This window comes from Hylaeus volcanicus, chromosome 1, assembly GCF_026283585.1.
Source record: "Hylaeus volcanicus isolate JK05 chromosome 1, UHH_iyHylVolc1.0_haploid, whole genome shotgun sequence".
Taxonomy (NCBI): Eukaryota; Metazoa; Arthropoda; class Insecta; order Hymenoptera; family Colletidae; genus Hylaeus; species Hylaeus volcanicus.
The window spans coordinates 20,655,589-20,676,923 of NC_071976.1; the positions used below are offsets into that span (position 1 = coordinate 20,655,589).

The window sequence follows — 21,335 nt, forward strand, 5'->3', positions numbered from 1 at the left end:
TAACAAGCGTCGCCCGGACGCGTGCGCAAACCGAAGCCCTGATTTTTCCGGATCTCATTAGCCGCGCGGGTGCACGCGCGCTGCCATTATAATCCCTCGTCGGTGCACAACCCAACGTTGACTGCACTAATTGCGTTTGAAGTACAAAAAGAAGGAGGACAAATAAAACCGGGGTGAAAAAAAGGGTACCGCGGGTTCCGTTCGCGCCTCGTTTGCGGCACTCTGCTTGTCGACCGTGGAGCGCACAAAGCTGATTGGCGAAAATTCGAGGCGCATTATCGTGGCCCTCGCCGATACGCTGGTTTCTGCGGATTCCGTTCTCTTGTCGTCTCTATCGACCCACTCTTTCCCCTTGTGCATTGCGAAAAATTGCATTTTTATTCGGGGATTACGAGTGGAACTTCGCGGGGGAGTTATTCATAATGAAGTGGCAGAGTGCACTGCGCGGTAAGCGGGACAAACGACACGGGAGGTAATTGTGAATTCGAAAAGCTGGCAACCGTGTTGCAGAACTTTCTTCATGTTGACTGTTACGCGATGTTTTTCCGGGCGTTTTTAGTTTGCGAGGCGTTTCCACCGTTTGCATTTGTGCTCAATTGCTCGTTTGTTGATCAAATTTTACCTGATTTATTCATCGTGTTTTAGTAGAAGATTTATGTAATAGTACGTTACAGTCATTTGAAGCAGATGATTACAAACGACTTGAATTTCCATGGAGTATATTTATTCCAAGTGCAATTTGCGCTGGCTCAAATAATATGACATTTGCCTCTCTTCATTCTCAATCTTCGGTTTCGTAGTTCCCTGACTCCCTCGTTTTCGCCAATTTTCTCGAACGTAGTTCCCCATCTCTTGCAATTATTTGTTCGCTCCGAGTAACAATCAGTCCATCTTACTCATCGCCTTCGCGCACTCTGACTCATACTTGAACAACTTCTATTCTCTTCCCAGAGAACCAAGGATAAAATCGTCACCAATTACATTCAATAAACCCTCTCATAAAACAGACGGGGAACTAGATTCTCCTTAATATCTTCAAATCGAGGAAGCATCGTAGATTACTACAACCCGTCGCGTACTAAATGTTTAAGTATATAGAATTTACTTAACTAGTCAATTACTCGAATCGTCGTCCACCTTAGCTAAAATAATAGTATAACATCGTTCAATATTTGATGTACCCATACACTATACATGGCCCAACATAATAATCGAACATTTGCTCCTACAAGACCACGACACAATAGGTGGGATTAATAATTTCAAGGTACGAAGTTCGAGGAAACTTCGCTCGGTAATTAATTGTCCGGTCTCTGGACGTCTACGCGCGGGAACCCGTAGGAAATTCCTCGGGGCCGTGATTTCTCGGTCCCCATGGGCTAGGAACGAGCTGGAAACTGACACAGTTTTCCCGTGGAAATCGATCGCGGTTCGTGCCTTCTTCCGACGCTTTCAAATTACCGCGAGAGCCTATCGGAAACGTCCGCTCGTTAAAATTCTGTTGCACCGACGGCGATTCCACTGCGGCGAGACTGTTTGAACTCGATTAAAACGAGATTTCACGTGTTCCAGGCAAACGACGATAAAACGAACAACGAAGGCGCGAAAAGAAAAAGAGAGCGAACTTCCCGACCACAGCTCCGACGAAGAAAAGGAAAGGGAAAGAAGAAGATACTCAAAAGATTCTTCCGCTTTTTTCACCGGTGGCTCCGGCCGCAAAGAAGACCAAACATTTTTTGATCCCGATTTTACGACCGGGAACGAATTGCCTTCGTTTGCCCCGTGGACGAAAATGAAAATGAAGCGGTCTCAAAGAAACACTTTCATGCCGAGGAAAACTCCCTTTGTTCGCACTGACAACCGATCGATCCTGTTTCATTAATTTAATTTAATTAATCATTCCGAGAAGAAATATATCAGAATCGTGACATTTGTGCAAAGAAACGTACTTAGAAAGAAAATATGAGCGGTGACAAATACAGATCATTTCAAAATTAAGTTTCTTAATTCTCATACACCTCGAACATCAACGCTCGCGATTCTTCCGTGGCAGCAATCATCGACGCGCTATCTTCCCCGACTAAATCCGGCACTGGGGAGCAACAATAACGTTTTTCAGCGAACGACGGGAATTTTTTCGTACCCGGGGAGCTGGGATAAGCGAAGAAAGAAATGCGACGAGAAGGAGCGAAGAAGCCGGACGACGCGCGGACGAGAAACAGGTTGACGCGAGCCCGGCTTCAAAAGCGCAAAACACTGCACATGGAGAGCCCTGGACTTGCCTCCCTCGGCATTCCACCACCGTCTTCTACCTCCACCTTTTATCCGTCCACCTCCGCCACTCTTGTCTTTGTGAAGCGGTAACGCTGGGGGTTTCCCTCCTCGTCCAGCCTCTGTCCACCGTCTTACGTTCGTCCTTTGCCTCCCCTTTGCCACCTGCTCGATGTGCTCGCGCCTCATTCTCGCGGGTCTCGGAATGCACCCGTCGCTCGTCTTTTCTCTTCCCTTCATTCCAGCGATTGTCTCGGTTCCGTGGCCACGCACACACACCGGGCTCCCCTCCCAGAGCAGAGCGCTAGCGCGAGCGACGACGATGGGAAGAAATATTTGCACGTCCGTACGGGAAGTCACTCGATGATGGTATTATTCGCTACGGAGGAAACGAATGTGTAGCTCGACGGGTATAATAAGATACCCGAGCTTGGTGGCTCGAGCGTGGAAATATAGGAGGGAGCAGATCGGGCGATTAGGAGAACTTGCGGTCTGGCTAGCTAGCGACATCTGATATTACTGAAAACGGCCAGAACTGTGGAAGGATGACCGGGAGCCAAGTCGAGTGCAGGCGATATTGTTTGACGCGTTAGGTGGTATTATTCGGTGCTGGAGAAATGGTCGTGGAGGTTGGTAAGTATTGGAATTTCAAGAGTATAAGGTGAACTTTACTTCCGCACGATTAAAAATCACAAGAAAGGTCGTAACGTCTGTATTTCGCTCGTTTACAAATAAAACAATAGAGTGTTCCGCTGACAAGGACGTTTCATATCGGTTAACAAGTCTAACATTTTCTCGAAACGTGAGATTGTAACGTTACATAAATTTGAACGTATCTCCCAACAATAAGTATATTGAGATACGATACTGTTGAGAAGACAGGTTGTGGGAGTACGAGATGGAGTCAAATTGAATTTGGAGATATTTAACTGGCTGTATTATTCGATGGAAAATGGGTGCAGATGGTTCCTAGGTAGCGTGATACTCTTGAGACATCGGTCGACTACCCACCCCCTAAGACCGATACTCGAACCACCTGCGAAAGAACCCCCGCGTTCTTGTTCCAAAGGAGCATCCATGCAACCGGACGCAAACTTCGTCACGAATCGCGGAACGCAAAGGACAAAGTGAAGAAACCCAGGAACCATCAAAGTACGCCGAAACTTCCCAGCCACTTGGCAAGCTATCGTCGCAAGAATGTCCCTTGGAACGACGTTGCAATTCCGCTGGCGTTATCGAAACACTTCGGACGTCGTTCTGGTGGATCGCTAGTAAAATTCTCGAGACAACGTATGCCTCTTACGTTCCATCGAGAACGTTGGGCATTATTTACGCGAAACGGGCCCAGGATTTTAGGGGCTTTTACGCCCGAGCTTCTTACCGGTCCGAGTCGTTAACGGGTGCGCGATTTCGGCCCTTTTTACGAACAGAGAGAGCAGACCCCAAGGCGAAAGGAGAGGAAGGGATACGTTCTGAAAAAGATCACAAATTCAAATGAAGCGACGCGATAACTTTTCCACGGGACGTTTATTACGCGGTCGTAACATGCGCCGACTAACGGGCCTACCTGCCTGCTCGCCGACTTAATTGCACGGAAACATCGGGATCGCATAATGAAGAGGTCTCCCGAAAAGGCATCGAGGATGGGCGAGTGTGCGATTTTGTTGCGCTCCGGAGTGTCGCGAACCGAGGCCTGGATTAAAGCGACCGAGAGAATCGTCGTGGCTCGCGCGAAATACGCGCGCGTGTTGGCCACGGTGTTCGACCCACTCAGGACCTTGTTGCTCGATTTCGCCAGCGAACCGAGAGGGAACGGGGAGAGACATCTGCTCTCAGGAAATCGTCCTGACCCCGAGGCTACGGGCGCTGATCGATGGACCAGTTATAAATCCACGGTACAACTTTTATGGGTCTTTAAGGACTGCTCCCCGCGGCTCCTGGTATTCCAGCGACTCCTCAGAAATTCTTGTCCTGCCATCGCGAACGGCAAATGGACCCTAGTTCGTGATCGTACAACGTTTTGCAAACATTGTATAGAATTACGAGGGAATACGAATAAATATCGAGGGATAATTTCGATGATCTGCTGAAAGTACATATGCGAAACTATCGCGTCATACGAATGATTTATTCATTTATTTAATCAATAATGTCGAGCTAATATATTCCTCTTACATTTTCTATAATGGGTTTCCATCTAATAATTCCTCGATATCAAAGTCGAATAATGCTTCCTCCCCCTACATTTATGCATTTTATGCAAAACTTTAATCCTCATACATATCGTCTACAATCCACATTCGTTTCATCAATATCATGCCCCACGCTCGTTACCGTCTGCTTCTTCCGTACACAAACCGCGTGGCCGTTAATAATACCAAATAAAAAAAAAAAAAAAAAAATACGCTTCGAAACCGAGCGAATTATACCGGTCGTTACGCTAAAGAGCCTGGTCAGGGGGCCATTTCGCGACGCAGAAGGGGACGCGACGACGCACGAGCAACGCCGTCCATTAAATTTGTTCGCTTTAAGCGAGCATTGTTGCGTGTCGTTCGCCTCAAAGACCTCGTAACCGGTTTTAATTAACATAACAGACATCTGGGGATAAGGAAGAGGGAAGAGAGCGACGTCGAGACGACGCGTCGGGCCAAAAAATCCGGACCAATTAAAATCGCGAACGGTCGCGCGCCGTTATTGTCCTCGTCAGTCGATGTAGCTAATTTGAATCGTTCTAATGAAGAGGTCTCTCGCGAATGAGCGCGCGAAAAGGCGCGGTGAGGCGCGCAATTTAGCTGAGACAAGGTGTGTGGTCCATGACAAGGGGCCTGCCGGGACGCGTGTCCGCGAAACCAGCAGAAAACCGCGCCCCTCCGAACGGAGAACGTTTAATTGCAATTTATTAAGCGGTCGGCGCTCGCGAGGCGATCGAAGACGCGACTGATTCCGCTCCCGCCCTCTTCGCGTGTGAAAAAAAATGCTGTGGCGCTACAAGAGGCCTGTGTTCCACAGCGAGGGTTTCTTGGGAATAATTTGACCGACCTTAATTGCTCCTGACTCCCAGGAACGAGGATATTAAAATATCGACAGCTTAATATGCCCTTTATTTTATACACAAATGTTTTACGACTATAATTAAGGTAGTTAGTGTTACGGGCCGAGAGCTGAGTGGCTTATTTCGGCCGCGAAGCCGAGGATAGTTGTTGTTTTGGACAATTCGTTAATGAGGATGAGTGTTCGTAGACGCATCTACGTACGGCTAACGTAGGGTTGCCACTAGGAGGTTGGATGTCGTGGACGAACGTACGTATGGCTAACGTAAGGTTGCCACTGAATCGTTAGTTGGCCTCGTAACTTTTTATTATGCAATACACTTTGAACAGTAAAGATGTTTTGCTGTGGATTTGAAATCAGCGACCTCAAAAAAACCCGGATACGAAGTTTCATCAAAATCGCTCGAAAGGAACAATTTGTACTATCTAATACATGCTACATGTAATCAGATTAGGTTACTTTAACGATGACCATCATCTCTATGTTAGTTTCATTCGGAAACTCGAGTTACAGTTTGCGTATTTATCAGGTGAAAAAACGATGTGGCGAAGCACAAAGACTTGCCACGTCCCAACAACGCAATCTTATTCTTCTCAGAAATAATGTGGCTGGCTTTAATTGCGTCAGCTTCGGTTGCCCGTTCCCGACTCTCAGGAATTCGCGCGATCCTCTTCCGTACACCGCTCCGATCACGAGCCGTGAACTCGTTCGCATCGCCGCGCTCCTATCTCACGATGAAATTGCCGAAGAACGATAACTGCCTAACCGTAATTCAATTATCGCGTTAATTGTAGATTTGCGGCAGTCGATACAGGGGATCCTGGTTTACTGGTTCTATACATGCGTTTCCTTTCTTTCGTGGTTGAAACGGTTACGTATTGGGCGAGCAACGCTGTCTGGCGAGTTCCAAGTCGATTTGCCACGTTCCCACGCGTACAAAATATAGTATAGGATGGAATGGAAACATTCGAAAGGGTTTATTTCACACACTTCATTTTCAAGCTATTCTGAGCACAACAACAGGGAAGTGACCATTAAGATGATCCACGGATGTAAGTGGTATTAATAGTTTAAGTCTACTGCTAGACTTTGTTGAATTTACGTAGACAAAGTGAAAGCTGGGTGATCTTTGAAAGCTACTATTCTTTTCTCAAGTCCATGCAATCCACGTATAACCGTAAACAATAAAATTGATGTTCCCCCGATCGGAAGATCGGATCTCCAGCGTCGATGGGCAATCGTAGCCATAAAATTAATTAAAGTTGCCTCGGTCGCAGTAATTTTCGCGAAACGCGCGCCCACGTAGCCTCGACAATAGCCACGGCAACAAACTTTTTAACGCGTTTCGATAACGATTCCGATAACTGGCTGGCTGAAATAAAAATTACCCGGGAGCGGGAAGGAGGGGGGCGAGCGGTTAATGACGCTCCGACGATCGCGACTGCGCCGATTGGGAAACCCTCTGCGAGCGCAATCGAAACGGTTTAACCGTGAGTAACGACTGGCGAGTAGAGTTTTGCACAGAGTCCCGTTTAAAAGATAATTTCGCCGTTGCGCCGCTCTACGAACGTTCATTTCGTTTGGGAAGAAGTTTCGTAGTTTTACGATTTCGATTTTATCGGTCCGCTTTCCGGCGTATGCTCGCAGTTACATTTTTAGGAGGACTCCCCTGCGATAAAGGTAACTGTTCTCCGAGCCCTCTGCGACACTTCTCGCTCGTAGACACTTTCGCGAAAAGAAGAGAAACCAGCTCGAACCAACGTTAAAGTATAGCTCAACAAGTTAAGTGAGACCTCTGGACTCGCAAGAGAACTTCAACTCGAAAATTTAAAGAAACTCGAAACTGCGGAAAAATAGTTCAAAGTGATGCTAATTGCCGTAACTATTTTTTGGAGGAATGAAGAGCGTAAAGATCACCATTCAAAGAAATCGAAAATGGAAGGAACGTGTTTTCATTTAAAATTCTTTTTTGCTGTTTAGTTCCGAAAGTCTCGATATTCGCATATTCATGTTCTCGGTTCGGAACAAGTTACGTCACGAAAAAGAATCGACGCCGAAGACACAAGCTACTAGGCGACGCGTGGGGAGTTTCGTCTCTGGTGTTGAGGAGCAATTTGTTGCGTTCGATAACGATCCGTCTCGCCTTTTACGAGAATTCCGAGGACGACATCGCGATGTTTCCAAGTGCTTTACGATCGTAAGCGCGTGTCGCTACACGCGTCCTCGTCCCGTAGAAACGCAGCTACTGGCTCATGGAAATACGACCCTGAGTGCCAATCAATTTATGCAACGTTGATAGGACCACCCCTGGATTCGTAGTATTTTTTAAAAGATAAACATTGCATTTAAGGCAGCCCGATGACCGACAGAATGTTCATTCTTCTATATTGCGAGACAACCTATCGTTTTGTCTTGGCAAACAATCGCTGCCTCAAACGCGATCCACTGCAGATACGAGATGGAATAGCTGAATGAAATTTCACCGATCACTGATGGGGTAAATGAGACGCAAAGAAATTCCGTCGTAAACCCGGCCCGATCCAACGACTTTACTATGCTTTGATGGCACCGAATGAAACATGGAATCACGCGAGCCGTTCGACCTCATAGGATTCCGTACGATTGCCGAGTTTACGCTGAGCGAGAAATATGGAATTGCTTCCGCGTGCTGGCTGTTAAGACGATTCGCGTTCATACGCTTTATCGGCCCTGCGCGAGAATATTGAATTCTGCTGATTGTAGAAACAAACCTGAGAGTTCTTAACAGTTCTTACCATCTTATTGTTGTACAGCTACGAACTCTTTGGCAATGGCACAGGAAGAACAGATAAATATAACAAGTGATTTATAATAAAATGTGGCTAAATAATAATATTCGTAGAAATAAAAGCATATGATAATATGTACTTGGAACATATCGACCTTTATTTTAGATCTATCCAGATAAAAATTTCGCCCCCTTCCCATTATAAGGCGCAAGGGGGCGTAACCCCGTCGCTGGCATCGCGCGCCATCTCTCATGGAAAATACGAGCGTCGTACGAGTGGCGTTGGTCCTTACACGGCGGTGCGCGATTCAACAAATAATCCTTATCGGTCGAGTTCAGGATACGTGTAGAAAAAAGAGGCTCGCGACGCGGCTACCGTTGCGAGCGGGGATCAGATTATAAGCCCGTTTGCGCTCGCGCGTTACATTAATTTAGCGCGCGGTGCCGCGACTCACGCATGGCAGCCAGTTTCTGCATTTATTCTCGCGGGCACGTCGCGTCGGTATGCGTTGGATTACAAGAAGCTCGTGTACGCTTCCTGCCTGCACGCGCCTGCCTTTACAAGCGGATACCTTTTTTTCCCGCGCGCCTGGAACCGTTTCGAAGGATGAAACGAAACAGCGCTCCGCGAAGCGATACGGGAAGGATTAATCGGACGAGTAATACACGTATTTACTCGCGCGAATTCGTAAGCGAAATTCGAAGATATTCGGGGCGCAACGTGATCTGATAATGCGGTATTACGTGTAATTTGTGGAGGGAATTGTTTTATGTACTTAGTTTCCCGCGTATTGTGAGCGAAATTTGGAGATACACGCGTTTCATTGGGGTTGTACAACTGCATTATTTCGAACAGTAAACAAACAAATTAAGAACCCGTGATTTCAAGCATAATTTATTATTACATGTGTTCCCGACCACTAATTATGAATTCTCTACGGTGTAGTCGTTAACAAAAGATACGTTTTAATGCAAAATTCTGAAATATGAAACGTTGAATTTGTATTGTCAAGAGGAACTCGTATAATGAATGCAAAAGTTATACGATGTATGCTTCTGTTCTAATGGGGTATAATAAAATAAAGATCATTCCTATCATACAAGAAGAAATAAATGTACAATTTTAATTACTCCGTTATATACTTTTTCCGATTATTTAAAGATCATTTGGTACCCTAGTGTATCAAAATGGCTACTTGCTACAAGAATAATGAACAACCAGCGCAACCCGAAGGCATTGAAGGAGGAAACGACGCATCATGAAAGTGTGACGCGACAAAATAATAAAACAAAAGCTCGACTAGGGAAAGCGACAATAATGTTCGTGTTAGATTTTATCATTGTATAATTTTAATACAAAAATAAGAAAAAGAAATAATAAATATAATTGAAGTAATATTAAGTTACGTCGAAACAACATTTACGTTTAAATATGATTAACTTTTAAATAAATTTAATACATACAAATAATTGCTTGGAAAAACAAATTTTTAACGATAATCAAAAGGTACTTTGTAAATGCAAATTTAGTTAATTCATCACAGTGCAAAGCAATATAAATTCCTTTAAAAAAGTACAAATTTTTCATCATTAAAGTGAATATTATTTTTGGTGATGTTCACTTCTGAAAACACTGTGACAAATTCAATAATTAAAAAGGGAAAAATCTCGAAAAAGGGAGTGAATTTAATAAACCCCTTAATTTATTGGTTTCAGTGAATGCAAACAAATATCAGAATGCGCTCTCCATTATCAAATGTAATCCAAAGAATTCGAGATTTTAATTTATAAATTTGGCAGAAAAAGGGGCGAAATTCCATGCCTTTTACAAAATTTCAATAATACCGCGTTCACATGAAAATGAAAACATATTGCCTTTTATCGAATATAATCCAAAGAACTCGAGACATGATACACTTCAAAGTTCGATAGGAAAGGGGGCTGAAATTCCACGACCGTTCAAAAATTCAAGCCATCAGGTTGAAGTTGGTATCGGGGGGATAAATACCGATATATCGATGCTCAGAGGCCACGGTAACGGGCCGCGTAATATTTTCCCGGGCCGTTTTACACTTCCGCGGGCGAGCAACGGGCCACAGAGGAATTTACAAAGCGGTTTAACGAAGTTCCAGTCGAAGAAGAAACTTCGGTTTAATTTGGCGCGCATTAATGCGCCCGGGAAACTTCGGTGGAAAGTTCGTTCCTGCTACCGAGCCACTCACTCCCTCTCTCTCTCTTCCTCTCTCTTGTTTCCTTCCGTTCACTTTTCGTCCTTTTTTTTTTATCTAGCCTATCGACCGAGAAAAAGGGCGCGCTTATTAAAAAATCAATAGAAGCGCAGAGGAACGGACCCATTACGGCGCAATCTCCCTTCAACGGCGCGATATTCTCTCGAATTTCGCGAAAGCTGATATCGATATTCTCGCCTCCTCCGCTCCGGGCATGGGGAATTCTTCTGCAACGTGATACGTTTCATCCTGCATGTACGAATTTCGCTTCAAAGACCGGGTAGCTTCGAAAACTGTCCCGTTAATCCACTACCTTCCTCAGGAGGATTTCGTATTTTCGTTCAAGCTAGCGGAAAGTGGTTGCCATCTCTGTGTATTTTTACACGCGGGCTTGATTCGGGCAAATTAAAATAAAGCTGGGAATACTTTCGTTGGTTAAACAGAGCAAATCTTGGTGTCTCTTTAGTTTTATTTGGGAATGTATAAAATATCGAGCGCTCAAGCTTCAAGAGGAAATAACTGGTATTGAATTTCATCCACCTCTCCAAGTGAATATATTTTTAATTAAACAGAAGAAACGTTGATACAATCAGTATCATAAATATTCGTATGAGTATCTATATGGATAAACTTTACACTTGTATATATTTGGAAACATCAAACCCGTCATTTAATTTAGACAAATTCCTTCAATAAACACAGAATATATATAAGAGAGACTATATATAAATGAGTAGAATATGCACGAAATGTCTACTAAAGTACATCTCTGCAAACTTTACTCGCTAATAAAATGCTCGAAAGATCATCGTTGGATAATTATTTTGCGCCCAGCAACCAATCGATTTATTTGTACCTCGTTCCCCAACGAAATCATGAACGTCGATCGATCCACCGCATCCAAATGTTTCCACGCCGCGATTTTCCCAGCGACGACCGAAACACTCGTGCTCTTATTAGTAACCTAGCGCTCAAAGGAACTCCCCGAACCCTCGAACGGCTTTCACGCGAATTTAACCCCCGAAAAAACGCGGCAGTGTACGGAGGTGCGATTGTACGCGTACCAAGGGGGTTGCAAACCTGTGGGGAAAAGACCGCAGCGGGGGTGGTGACCCCAGAGGCCCCGGAGAGCCTCTTTTCTCGCTTTGAGGGGGCGAGAGTCGACTTAGCAGAAAGGTCCTGTGCTCGCTCGTATGAATGTTAACGAGAGCGTGATCAGGGGAAAAAGCGGGAAAGAAGTAGCGGAAGAAGCGGTGACTGAAGAAGAAGGCGGGCGAGGGTGAACGAAGGGGGTTGGCCCCAGAGAGGTGGAACGAAATGGGAAACGATTTCGAGTGTGTCGACTGTTTTCCATCGGCTGCGAGAACCAGGAAGCGGGTCAAGAGCGGGCGAGAAAGAACTCGACGCTAAAGGAGGGACGATCGAAGCGAAGGGAGAAAGCAAATCGAACGTACGGGGTTGTGCATTAGCAGGGAACAATGGAGCGAACGCGCGCGAGTTCCACCAGAGAGATCGTTTTATTATCGTGAACGACTCCACCCCCACATTTCGTGCGTCTTAATGAAGCTCCGTTTCTTTCGTCCTTCCTCCTCCACCTCTTCAGCCGTGGCTTTTTGCTGAAAAGCAGCTTGGTTGCCTCCCTTCATCCAGCCTTTTCTTCTACCCCTCCTGCACCATAAGCCGCCTATTATCTTCTTTTTATCGGGTCCCGCCGAATCGACGTCGGGAGCAGTTAACACGGGCCAAAAAATAAAGCCGTGCGTAATCTATTAAATAGATAACGCCCTTCCGCTACTGCGGCGAACGTGGAGTACAACTGGGGGCGTGGATGGGTGGTAGAGATGCTAATTTGTACATGGTCAAACATTTGCGTTTGGAAACGAGGGGAATAATATGGAAGTAAAATTACCCCCACTGTTGTATCTCAGGGTGAGGAAAATTTATCAAGCTCCAACCCTTGATCTGAACCTTTGGTGTTAGCTTGCGCATTATTTACCTTCCATTCGCAACAAGAAAGTAAGGCGATTCCGCGTCCGAAAGTAAAACGACGAGCAGAGAGATCGCTCGAACGACGGAAACGAAAGCTGCCTACCGGGTTAGCTTTTCATAAGACGTCCTGGAGAAGCCGAGGACGAACAACGGAACTGGCTGTGGGAGGTTGAGAACAGGGGTTGGGGGTGCTGTCTCGCGGCGGCGGAAAGCACGGCTTATTCCGGAGTTATTTTTCACGGGGCGTTGAAAAATTGCCGCCACTAAGAAATCGGAAATCGATTACGTCCGGGAAATCGGAGGGTACGCGGGGGTGAGAGACGCTGCCAGTAAGGAGAGAAACTGATGGCCGCACCGTTCGAAAGACACTGGTAGCTCCGCTTTTGCGGAACGACCGATCGATCTTCCGAGTCGCGCGTCGAGTCGCTCGATCGTCGACAGCCACTCCGCGGCTTCCATAAAATTAAAAGGGGAACGGTACCACGACGAACAGAACACCGAGACAAGATCACGGGGCAAAGGTCTCCGAACGATCAATCCTTTACCTGCCGCGGGTAAAGGAAAATATTGGAAAAGAAAAAGTTTGAAGGGGAACTGTTAATCCGATCAACGATCGACGATTACGATTAACATGGTTTTGGGACCCCCCTTTCAAATTAGCTTTATTATTCGCGCTGTAAGGGATGCACTTCGTAATTGGAACGTATGTTTGATGAAATAATGAATTCCTCGGGCACATGTACTTTCATAAATTTATACCAGTGTGTCAGGAACACGTTGCTTATTATTTTATCTCGTAATAAATTCATATAACCTGAGGTATTTCCTGGTTTTCCAGTAGAAAGCATGTATATTCTGTACATTATGCTACCGGTGCTGTATTATACATTTCTAGACGCATTCTGACTCGACTTTCTTGTTATACCGAATGGAGGACGAGTAAAAATAAAAGTACTGCTTGAACTATAATTCAGAAGTGTGGGTAGTCGTGCAGGCCTGTTGAAAGTATGCCATGACCATGCTGAATGGCACCACAGAGCTGGCACACGACTATCGTTGCAACTGGATGTACGACTCATTGTAGAATAATTTGTTACGTCTATGGCTCCTATTAGTCGAATTGAGGGTTAGTTGAGAGTCGAGTAGGGAATTGTAGAGGCCATAGACCTGACAATTTATCAAACGATGAGTCGACATTACCGACGTGCAACGATAACTGTACCTGTCGAATGCTAAACCTGTCTTCCCCTAAATGTACCAACCTGTTGTTCAACAGATCTCGTGGAAATCTTATTTATCCAATTATACAGTCAATTCCATAAATATTCCTACTCTCTATGTCTAATAACGAAGTTTAACTAAATCAAACAATAGTTTCATATTACCAAATGAATTTTTTATTATAAATATGTATATGAATAAGCTTATATATTTATATACATTTATTTATACATAAACATACATATTTATACAAAAATACACTTGGAAACATCAAACCTACCATTTCATTTAAACAAATCTCTTCAGTAGACATAGAGGGTGCGACTATTTATGGGACTGACTGTATTATTCACAATCTTTACGAAATGAAAACTACATACCACTTTCACAGCTCAAGAATGACTCTACCGTATATATTCTTGTTTGAACCTCTATTCATCTACATCATACATGCAACAAGTGTTACAGGAATTCACATAGCAGACCAATATATTTAATTAACAAGAGCAGAAAGTATCTCTGCACATCATACATTCATAATCTTCCGAGGATTTACTGAAACACCTTTGCTGGGTCATGCGTGCATCACAGTCTATTTCTTCGACTCCAGCACGAACCAACGTGGGTCAAACTATGCCGCGACCCCGATAAAAAGGAAACGATAATCCAGCTTCGAGCGTTCCCGCTCGACGACTGCTCTATGCAAATCCTAGCTTCGCGAAGACGAAAGGGAGAAGGGGAGGGAAAGAACAGAGTCGCGCACGGTGCAGGGAAGATTTTCAATTACGGTTAGAAACCCCGGCGCTGATCCCAGCGCGAATAGAAAACAGGTTCGGAATAGGGCGCAGACAAGGTTGGGGAAGCAATTTTTGAGAAGCTCGACGGGGGAACTGGGTCACGTACGCCGGAAGTAAACGTCACGAGAATTAAAAGTTCTCTTCTCTGTACGGGCGTCGCGTCGAACAGCCGCGCGGAGGAATCCCGGCTGAAAGACCCCGCTCGGTTCTCGTCGCCAAGCTCCGCGTTCTAACCCCCTTTCCAAGCGGAGCCACCTCTCGCTAGCTTTTCGACCAACGACGAAGAAAGGTTGTGCAACCACGAGACGCGGAGAAGATCGCGGCAATCTCTTATTTTCCGCGCGACCGATCCATTCGACGCGAATTGGAAAACGCGAGCGGCAAGGAAACGAAGTTCCGCGCGAACCAGGGCGTATGGGAGTCGATGGAAGGAGGCCAACCCGGGGCGTGGAGGGGTTGCACACCAGATTTCATTCGTCTTCCAGCAGACTGGAAGATAGCTTTCGGATATGAAACACCGAGGTATCCTCGTTAGGGGAATTTAACGTCTGAAGAATCGAGACGTTTAATTGTATCGAGCATCCTTCAACCCCTTCCTCGGACGTTTTTAAATTATCCACACCCTTTGCGAAGCGTTAAAATGAAACATAATATAACACATAAACATGTTCATTCTTCTATGCACTCCCGAGAACGTTACATCATCTCGCTCGATTAATTTAATTGCTCGTTATGTTGTTCCCCAAGGGGATCGAAATAAAATGGTTGCACAGAATTGTTCTCATTAACCAACTTTGGAACTAGAACGCAAACCGCTGCATGACCAGATTATCCGCGCACAAACGAGACGGAGACATTTATCGAACTACATTTCGACGAAAGTAGAACGTATCCCCGATACGAATCGAAAAATAGATATCAATTTGCCGTCCCATCGGTTTTATTGAATCCGACCGACTAGACAGCAGAAAAAAAATAAAACGCGACTCGAGACGCGTGGCGCAAAACCATTCTTTCGAGCACGACATTGATCTAGCTGTTAATTCGTATCGATGGCGTCACTGGCCAGGTAAATTCGATGCCCAGACAGGTCGTTACCGTTGAATAATCGCGGATGACTCATTGAACTCGACGAAAACACGTTGGCCGGCGCACGGAGAGGAGGAAAGAAGAAATAATCAGCGGAGTGTGGAAGTAGGGACCCGCTGGTGCATGATTGGTAATTAGATTAGTCACGTTGTAGCGGTTTCGAACAAGGATTAATGCGAAAGGGCGATCGTCGTCAGCAATGTACGGTATCATTACGCTTTGTTACGTGGTTAAAATATGAACCACGGAACACGCTGGTGTAACGCGCAATTCATGCAGAAACACGTGTACTCGGCGCTCTAGGTTTCGCGATAAAGTGTGAACAACAAGAGTACGCTGCTCCAGACAATTCAAAATAAATCAATTGATCTGTTTTTTAGTCGACATATTATTCGGCCTATTTGATCTCCGGCGAAATTAATCCGAAAAACAGTATTCGATTTAAAACTAAGGGAAGAAAAATGAGAAACGTTGTTTTCAAAATAGGAGATACGTAAAAATGTTGCGTGTCAATTTATCGAGGATTTTTATTCATGTGGGTGATGTCACTGTGGTTCGGATTGGTAAAGTGGCATGCTCGAATCAATTCAGGAACAAACTAATTGTTTTAGCACGAGCACGATAGAGTACAATACTGGTACAGGTGTTACGAACTCAAGAAAACAAAAAGGTTACCATGCTCAGTCTCTGCAGGTGCCTTTTATTGGAATTATATCACTAGCAGAACTGTCGTTTCAACTATTAGAAAAGCAAGGAACTAATAAAGAACATAGAATTGGGAGGAAAAATAAAAGTGGCAAAATATTGCTGATGCGTGATCTATTAAAACTATTTCACAATCTGGGTGAACAGAACTTGAAGTTCGTCTGAATCAAGACAGTCAATGTTCGTCTTCTTGTGTAATTTTAGAGCTCGCAGGCTCTTGAAAAGGACCATCTACCAGGAACAGAGAACGAGAACTCAGAAGTGGATCAGTGAAAAGGGCCAGAAACCCCATAGAAGGGAAGTACCATCATAGGAGAAGCAACCGGGGAAAACGGCGTAATGCGCGGTAAATTGGGGCCACCGTGTGTTCCCGATGTACCACAAATCTTAGAAACTGAGGTCCGCGGCAAGTTACGGTTGCTGGGTTACTCAGAGGGCGGCGAGGACCTCAGAAGGTCACCTAAAGGGACGAGGTTGTTTGCCCGGTCGTTGGCCAATGACGTCGAGTCGACACAGGTTCCATTTCCTGTGTTCGCATACTTGCTCCAAGCGTTGTTTCCTTTGCAGGAATTTTTCCAAAGAACTCCGCCCACACTGTTAGATATTAACCCTTCGAGAGCCAAGTAACGATATGTTGCTCCTCCATACACTTGCAAAAAGGGGCAAGAGCGATATATCGCTGCTCGAAAGTGTAATAACTCGTTAAAAAATCAATTTTGATTTACGAAAATAACGTCAATGCACATAGATTCATTTGTGTACTTCGATTTCATTTCAAAACTTTATAAAACATAAAATAAAATTGACCGAAATATACATTTTTGTTTACAAGCATGCATCTTTGCTTAAAATCGTCTGACATTTCTCGGATATGTATGAAAATTTCCTCTGGCACTCAAAGGGTTAATATGCAACGCAGTCGTGCTTAAAAAATACTAATAATATAAAAATTGCACTAGATAGAATCTCCGCTATCCGACCTATCCTTTAATTCGTCCCACACCATCCCAAACCCCTATCGTAACCGCTCCGAGGATCTCGAAGAGCGGCGCGCCGAGGCAGTTTTTATTCCACGTAGAATTTAAAGCCGACTTATCTGCGCCCAGTGTATTTTTCATTCAGGGATCGACGATTTTTAACCGTAGCGCGATACGTTCAACCCAGGCCCCCGAGTCTGCGTAATTCATTTATTATTATCTCCGGATCTAACGACGAGGAAAGGAGCCAAGCCCCCCTGACGCGCTTCGAGAAATAATTAAAGGCGGATTACGGCCGCGAGTAAATAAGGGGAACCTGGCCAGAATGGTATTCCGCGGGATTTTTCATTCCTTAGCAACCGTGAGAAATTTTTCACACGGCAATCTTTATCCTTCGAAGGACACCGTCGCCGCGGCCCCTTCGCTTCGCCTCGGGGACGCCGGGCACCCTATAATCACGCACTGTCCACGATGCTTATTATCCCGATATTGTGCCGAGTGTATAATAGGATTACCGATCTATCCTACATAAATATTAATTGCGCAGAACGCGCCACGGCGACGTAAGTGGCGACCGTAAATTGCACGCCGGCCGCCGCCAACCCCTTTCCCGCGCGTTTATAAATCTTCGTCGGACGCGAGAGGAAGGAGAGGAAAGACAGAGCTGGACCGAGACGAGCCGCAGGAGGAACGGAGCGACCCTGTCCCAGGTGGTCCACGCCTGCGAGTAGTATTTTCTGCCCGAGTGAGACGTGCAACGCGATCTGTTTCGCCCCGTGCCATATCTACGGCCAGGTAAAATTTACGCCCTCGCTCTGGTCGAAGGCGTTTATATTCTGGCGCTTGGTCATCGGTGAGAAACAATTTGGGAAATGAATGGTACTTCTGAAAGACATTGAAGGCATCTTGTTACAACTAACGCTAGAGCAATATCCACCAGAACATAGGATCTAAAAATTCAGAACTGGAAGAGCTCTGTGTGCCACTGTTCACAGGACTTTTTCACGAGTGCACCCGGGGGTTGGTGAGACGACATCGGGAGGAGTGTTCCGCGCGAAATCGTCTCGCAGAAAGGGTGGAGATTTGGTTGGTTGAGCAACCGAGCCGAAGTTTAGGAACGCGCGTCGCGCACACGTCGGAGCGGAACCGAGCATTAACGAGCGGCAGTCTCGAGAGCGATTTCGAGTTCTGAAGGGTCGAGAAAGGAGACCAGGTCAAAGGGGAGAGAAGAGTTTCCCTATTCCTTCGCGATTATCGCACACTTCGGTGCGCCTAATCCGCGCAGCCACCGTCATCCCTGCGTTTCCACTGTTCTGCCCTTCGCCCCAACTTCGACGTCTTCGTTCCATCGACTCCGCGTCTGGCCCTCTCCTTCCAGCGCGCGCAGCTGGAACGTGTTTGTTCGGGTACACCGACACATCCAACTACGGAGAGAAACCGCGGAAACTCGGCACGATAGATAAATCAAAATCGCTGGCATTGTGTGGCGTCCGATCGACGGCTCAGACGGCTTTGCCCGACTCTTTGATTCCGCTCCGTGAACGGAAGCGGTCGGAGAGAAAAATGGTGAGAGGTAGATAAAGGACCGAGAGTGATCGTGACGTGACCATTCGGAGTAACGGGCAGCTTTATCTTTTATTTATTCCGCGGGATGTTATTCGTCTCGATTGCTGGGGGCGCTGAAAAATGCGTTTGCGAGAGGAACCTCCCGGGATACCTTGAGATTTTCTATCTGAAATTTTTTTTTCGAGCATTTTCTTATCACCTACTCTAATCTACTTAAATTCTCCACAGTGTCATCCTATGTACCGTCAGGCGAACTTGCTACACGAAACAACACCCCCACGCGCCCTCCATATTTACAGTCTGTCCCATAAATATTCGTGGCCTCTGTATGTATTGAAAGAATTTGTCTTTATTGAAGAATTCTGTGTTTATTGAAAGAATTTGAGAACATAAAACCTATTATTCAATTTAGGCAAACTTCTTTAATAGAAATAGAGGGTACGAAAATTGATGAGACTGTCTGTACATCCACTCGACGAGGCGTTCTCCAACGACTCACGGTCTGCATCTGCCACGAATATTCTTCCACATATTTGACCAACGGTCACGACCCCAAACGATGTCTGTTTGGTCACTAATTACACCGAGCTCAGACAAACAGCCCCGCCGTCGATTCTTCCCGCAACAATATCACTTCACGCGCGGCATCTCCTAAATCAATTAGCGTGGAGAATGAGTTAATTCTCGAGCGGGGTCTGCGCACACAATCGGCCACCTAAGCTCGTACCAGTCCTCGTTGGTTCCGTGAGGGGCTCTCGAGGGGCCGAAGGGACGATCTTCACCGCGATAGTACAATCCACAGGGCCCCGTCGCAGTGTACACACGCTCGGCTACTTCCATCCTCGTTATTAAACACACCGTGTTTGCCCTTCGATAAATGTTTCAACGGTCAACCCGTGTGCCCGGCCGTCCGACCGCGGTTTCGCCTGGCCGGATATGCAGTGCGTTGTCCTCCCTTCGATGCAGCCCAAACCGCTGTTCGAAAACCCACCCCCTGTCACCCATGGTCTATCCGCGAGTGGCGAACCACGCGTGTCGAATACCCGTGCTATGAAATCTTGCGGTAAATCGAGGACTTTGATTCAAAGTCACTTAGTCATGGACTCGGCTGTGTTCCTGAGTAAACAGTGAAGGAAGAAGCCAGGTAAGGGGGCTAAAAATTTGTGCGATATCATTGCAAACTAATGCAACTGCTCTCAGAATAATACCAAAGGACCACAAGTCGCTACACTTAAAATTCTCTAATTATCGTTCGTCAAACGAACGCTCCGAAACGCTCGGTATTTCCTCGTGCAGTCTAACGCTATTGGTCGCGCGTTACCAATTAATTTCCCCGCCAAAAACGAAGTCCACGAGTCGGAATTGGCAAACACGATCGCCCTGAACTCCATTTCAAAATACCATTCCGTGGTAGGACTGAGAATCCGCGTTCGACCGGAGAGGAATAATTCTTCGCCAGACTTGGAACAAGCCGGGCGTCGTGCAGCGCGTAAATATTCGCGCGTAGTCCTCTCGCACGGTGTCGCCAAGGAGGCTTAATTGGCACAAGGACAGAGCCGAGGCCCGCGGACAGGTTGCTCGCAGGAATCGGCTCACGCTGCTATCGTAAATACTTTCTCACTTACCTATATTTCGCGCCGCGACGATGCAACCGCTGGTTAGGAGCCACGCAAACACCAGGCCACTGAGTAGACCTTTCCGTCGACCCTTGCGGCACTCCATCGTGAAGTTCCGAGCTCCGACTACGCCTGGAAACAAAACGACCGCATCGTTAGGGGTGAGAGTAATTACTACTGCGGGCGGCACACGTACACATATACATACGCTCGGCGAATAACCTAAGAATTTTTTGATCGTGTTTCCCGATTGCTGGCGAATATTTTCCACGGTACGCGCGTTCGTTAGAGTCGCAGGGAAGCTGTTCCTGGACAGCTACCAACGACGTCCGGTATTTCATACATTTTAAATATATGTAGTTTGGATTTTATTAAAAATAATCCTACACGCGAACTCTCCACTCCATTTTTTTTCTACCTTCTAGCATCAAATTTAGTTTTATCATTTGCATAACAAATGCGTTTTTGACTGACGAGCCCATGTTTATGCAATATTTTTCGTTCATTATGTCGTCATGCGTTATTAATGCTATAAAAATAGAATAAATTTACAAAACCCTATCTAAATGCCCTGGATCCATCGGATCATCGTCGACGGAACAGAACCCCGCCCTCCGTTTTCAGCGTGATTACGCGCATCCAACATTCTGCGCGCTTTTTCCCCGAGATTTAAACGCGATGTCAGTCGCGTCCCAACGAAATCCCTTTGTCGAGCGGTATTACCGAAGGAAAACATGTTATCTGCACGATTCCGCGCGTAATCCACCTCGCGCACCTGCTCCGCCCTGAAATTCCCAACGATGACGATGATTCGCCATGGTTTCTCTTTTTCCTACTTTCGTACTTTCAGTCTGCTCGACGCTACGGAGAGAAAATATTGGTATCGATAAAAATTTCAGTATGAATACGTAATGTGTGCCAGCATAAAAAACATATCCATGTTATATCTACCCCTTAACTACTCGGGAAGCAATCAATAAAATATTCCCACTTCTAAAAGCACACATGAATTTTAGTATGGGTGACTACACTGTTATGTAGACGAATTTCAAAAGCAA

General features: G+C 45.8%; 1 protein-coding gene across 2 annotated transcripts in view; it reads right to left on the reverse strand.

Annotated features, from left to right (window-relative positions):
* The window catches only part of LOC128878558 (latrophilin Cirl-like), a 442,897-nt gene that overhangs the window by 252,286 nt on the left and 169,276 nt on the right, over nucleotides 1-21,335 (reverse strand). For both annotated transcript variants that reach the window (XM_054126848.1, XM_054126854.1), the window contains one exon: nucleotides 20,287-20,409. In XM_054126848.1, coding sequence (XP_053982823.1) covers nucleotides 20,287-20,383 — 97 coding nt within the window. In that variant the 5' untranslated portion in view covers nucleotides 20,384-20,409. The remainder of the gene's footprint in view (nucleotides 1-20,286; nucleotides 20,410-21,335) is intronic.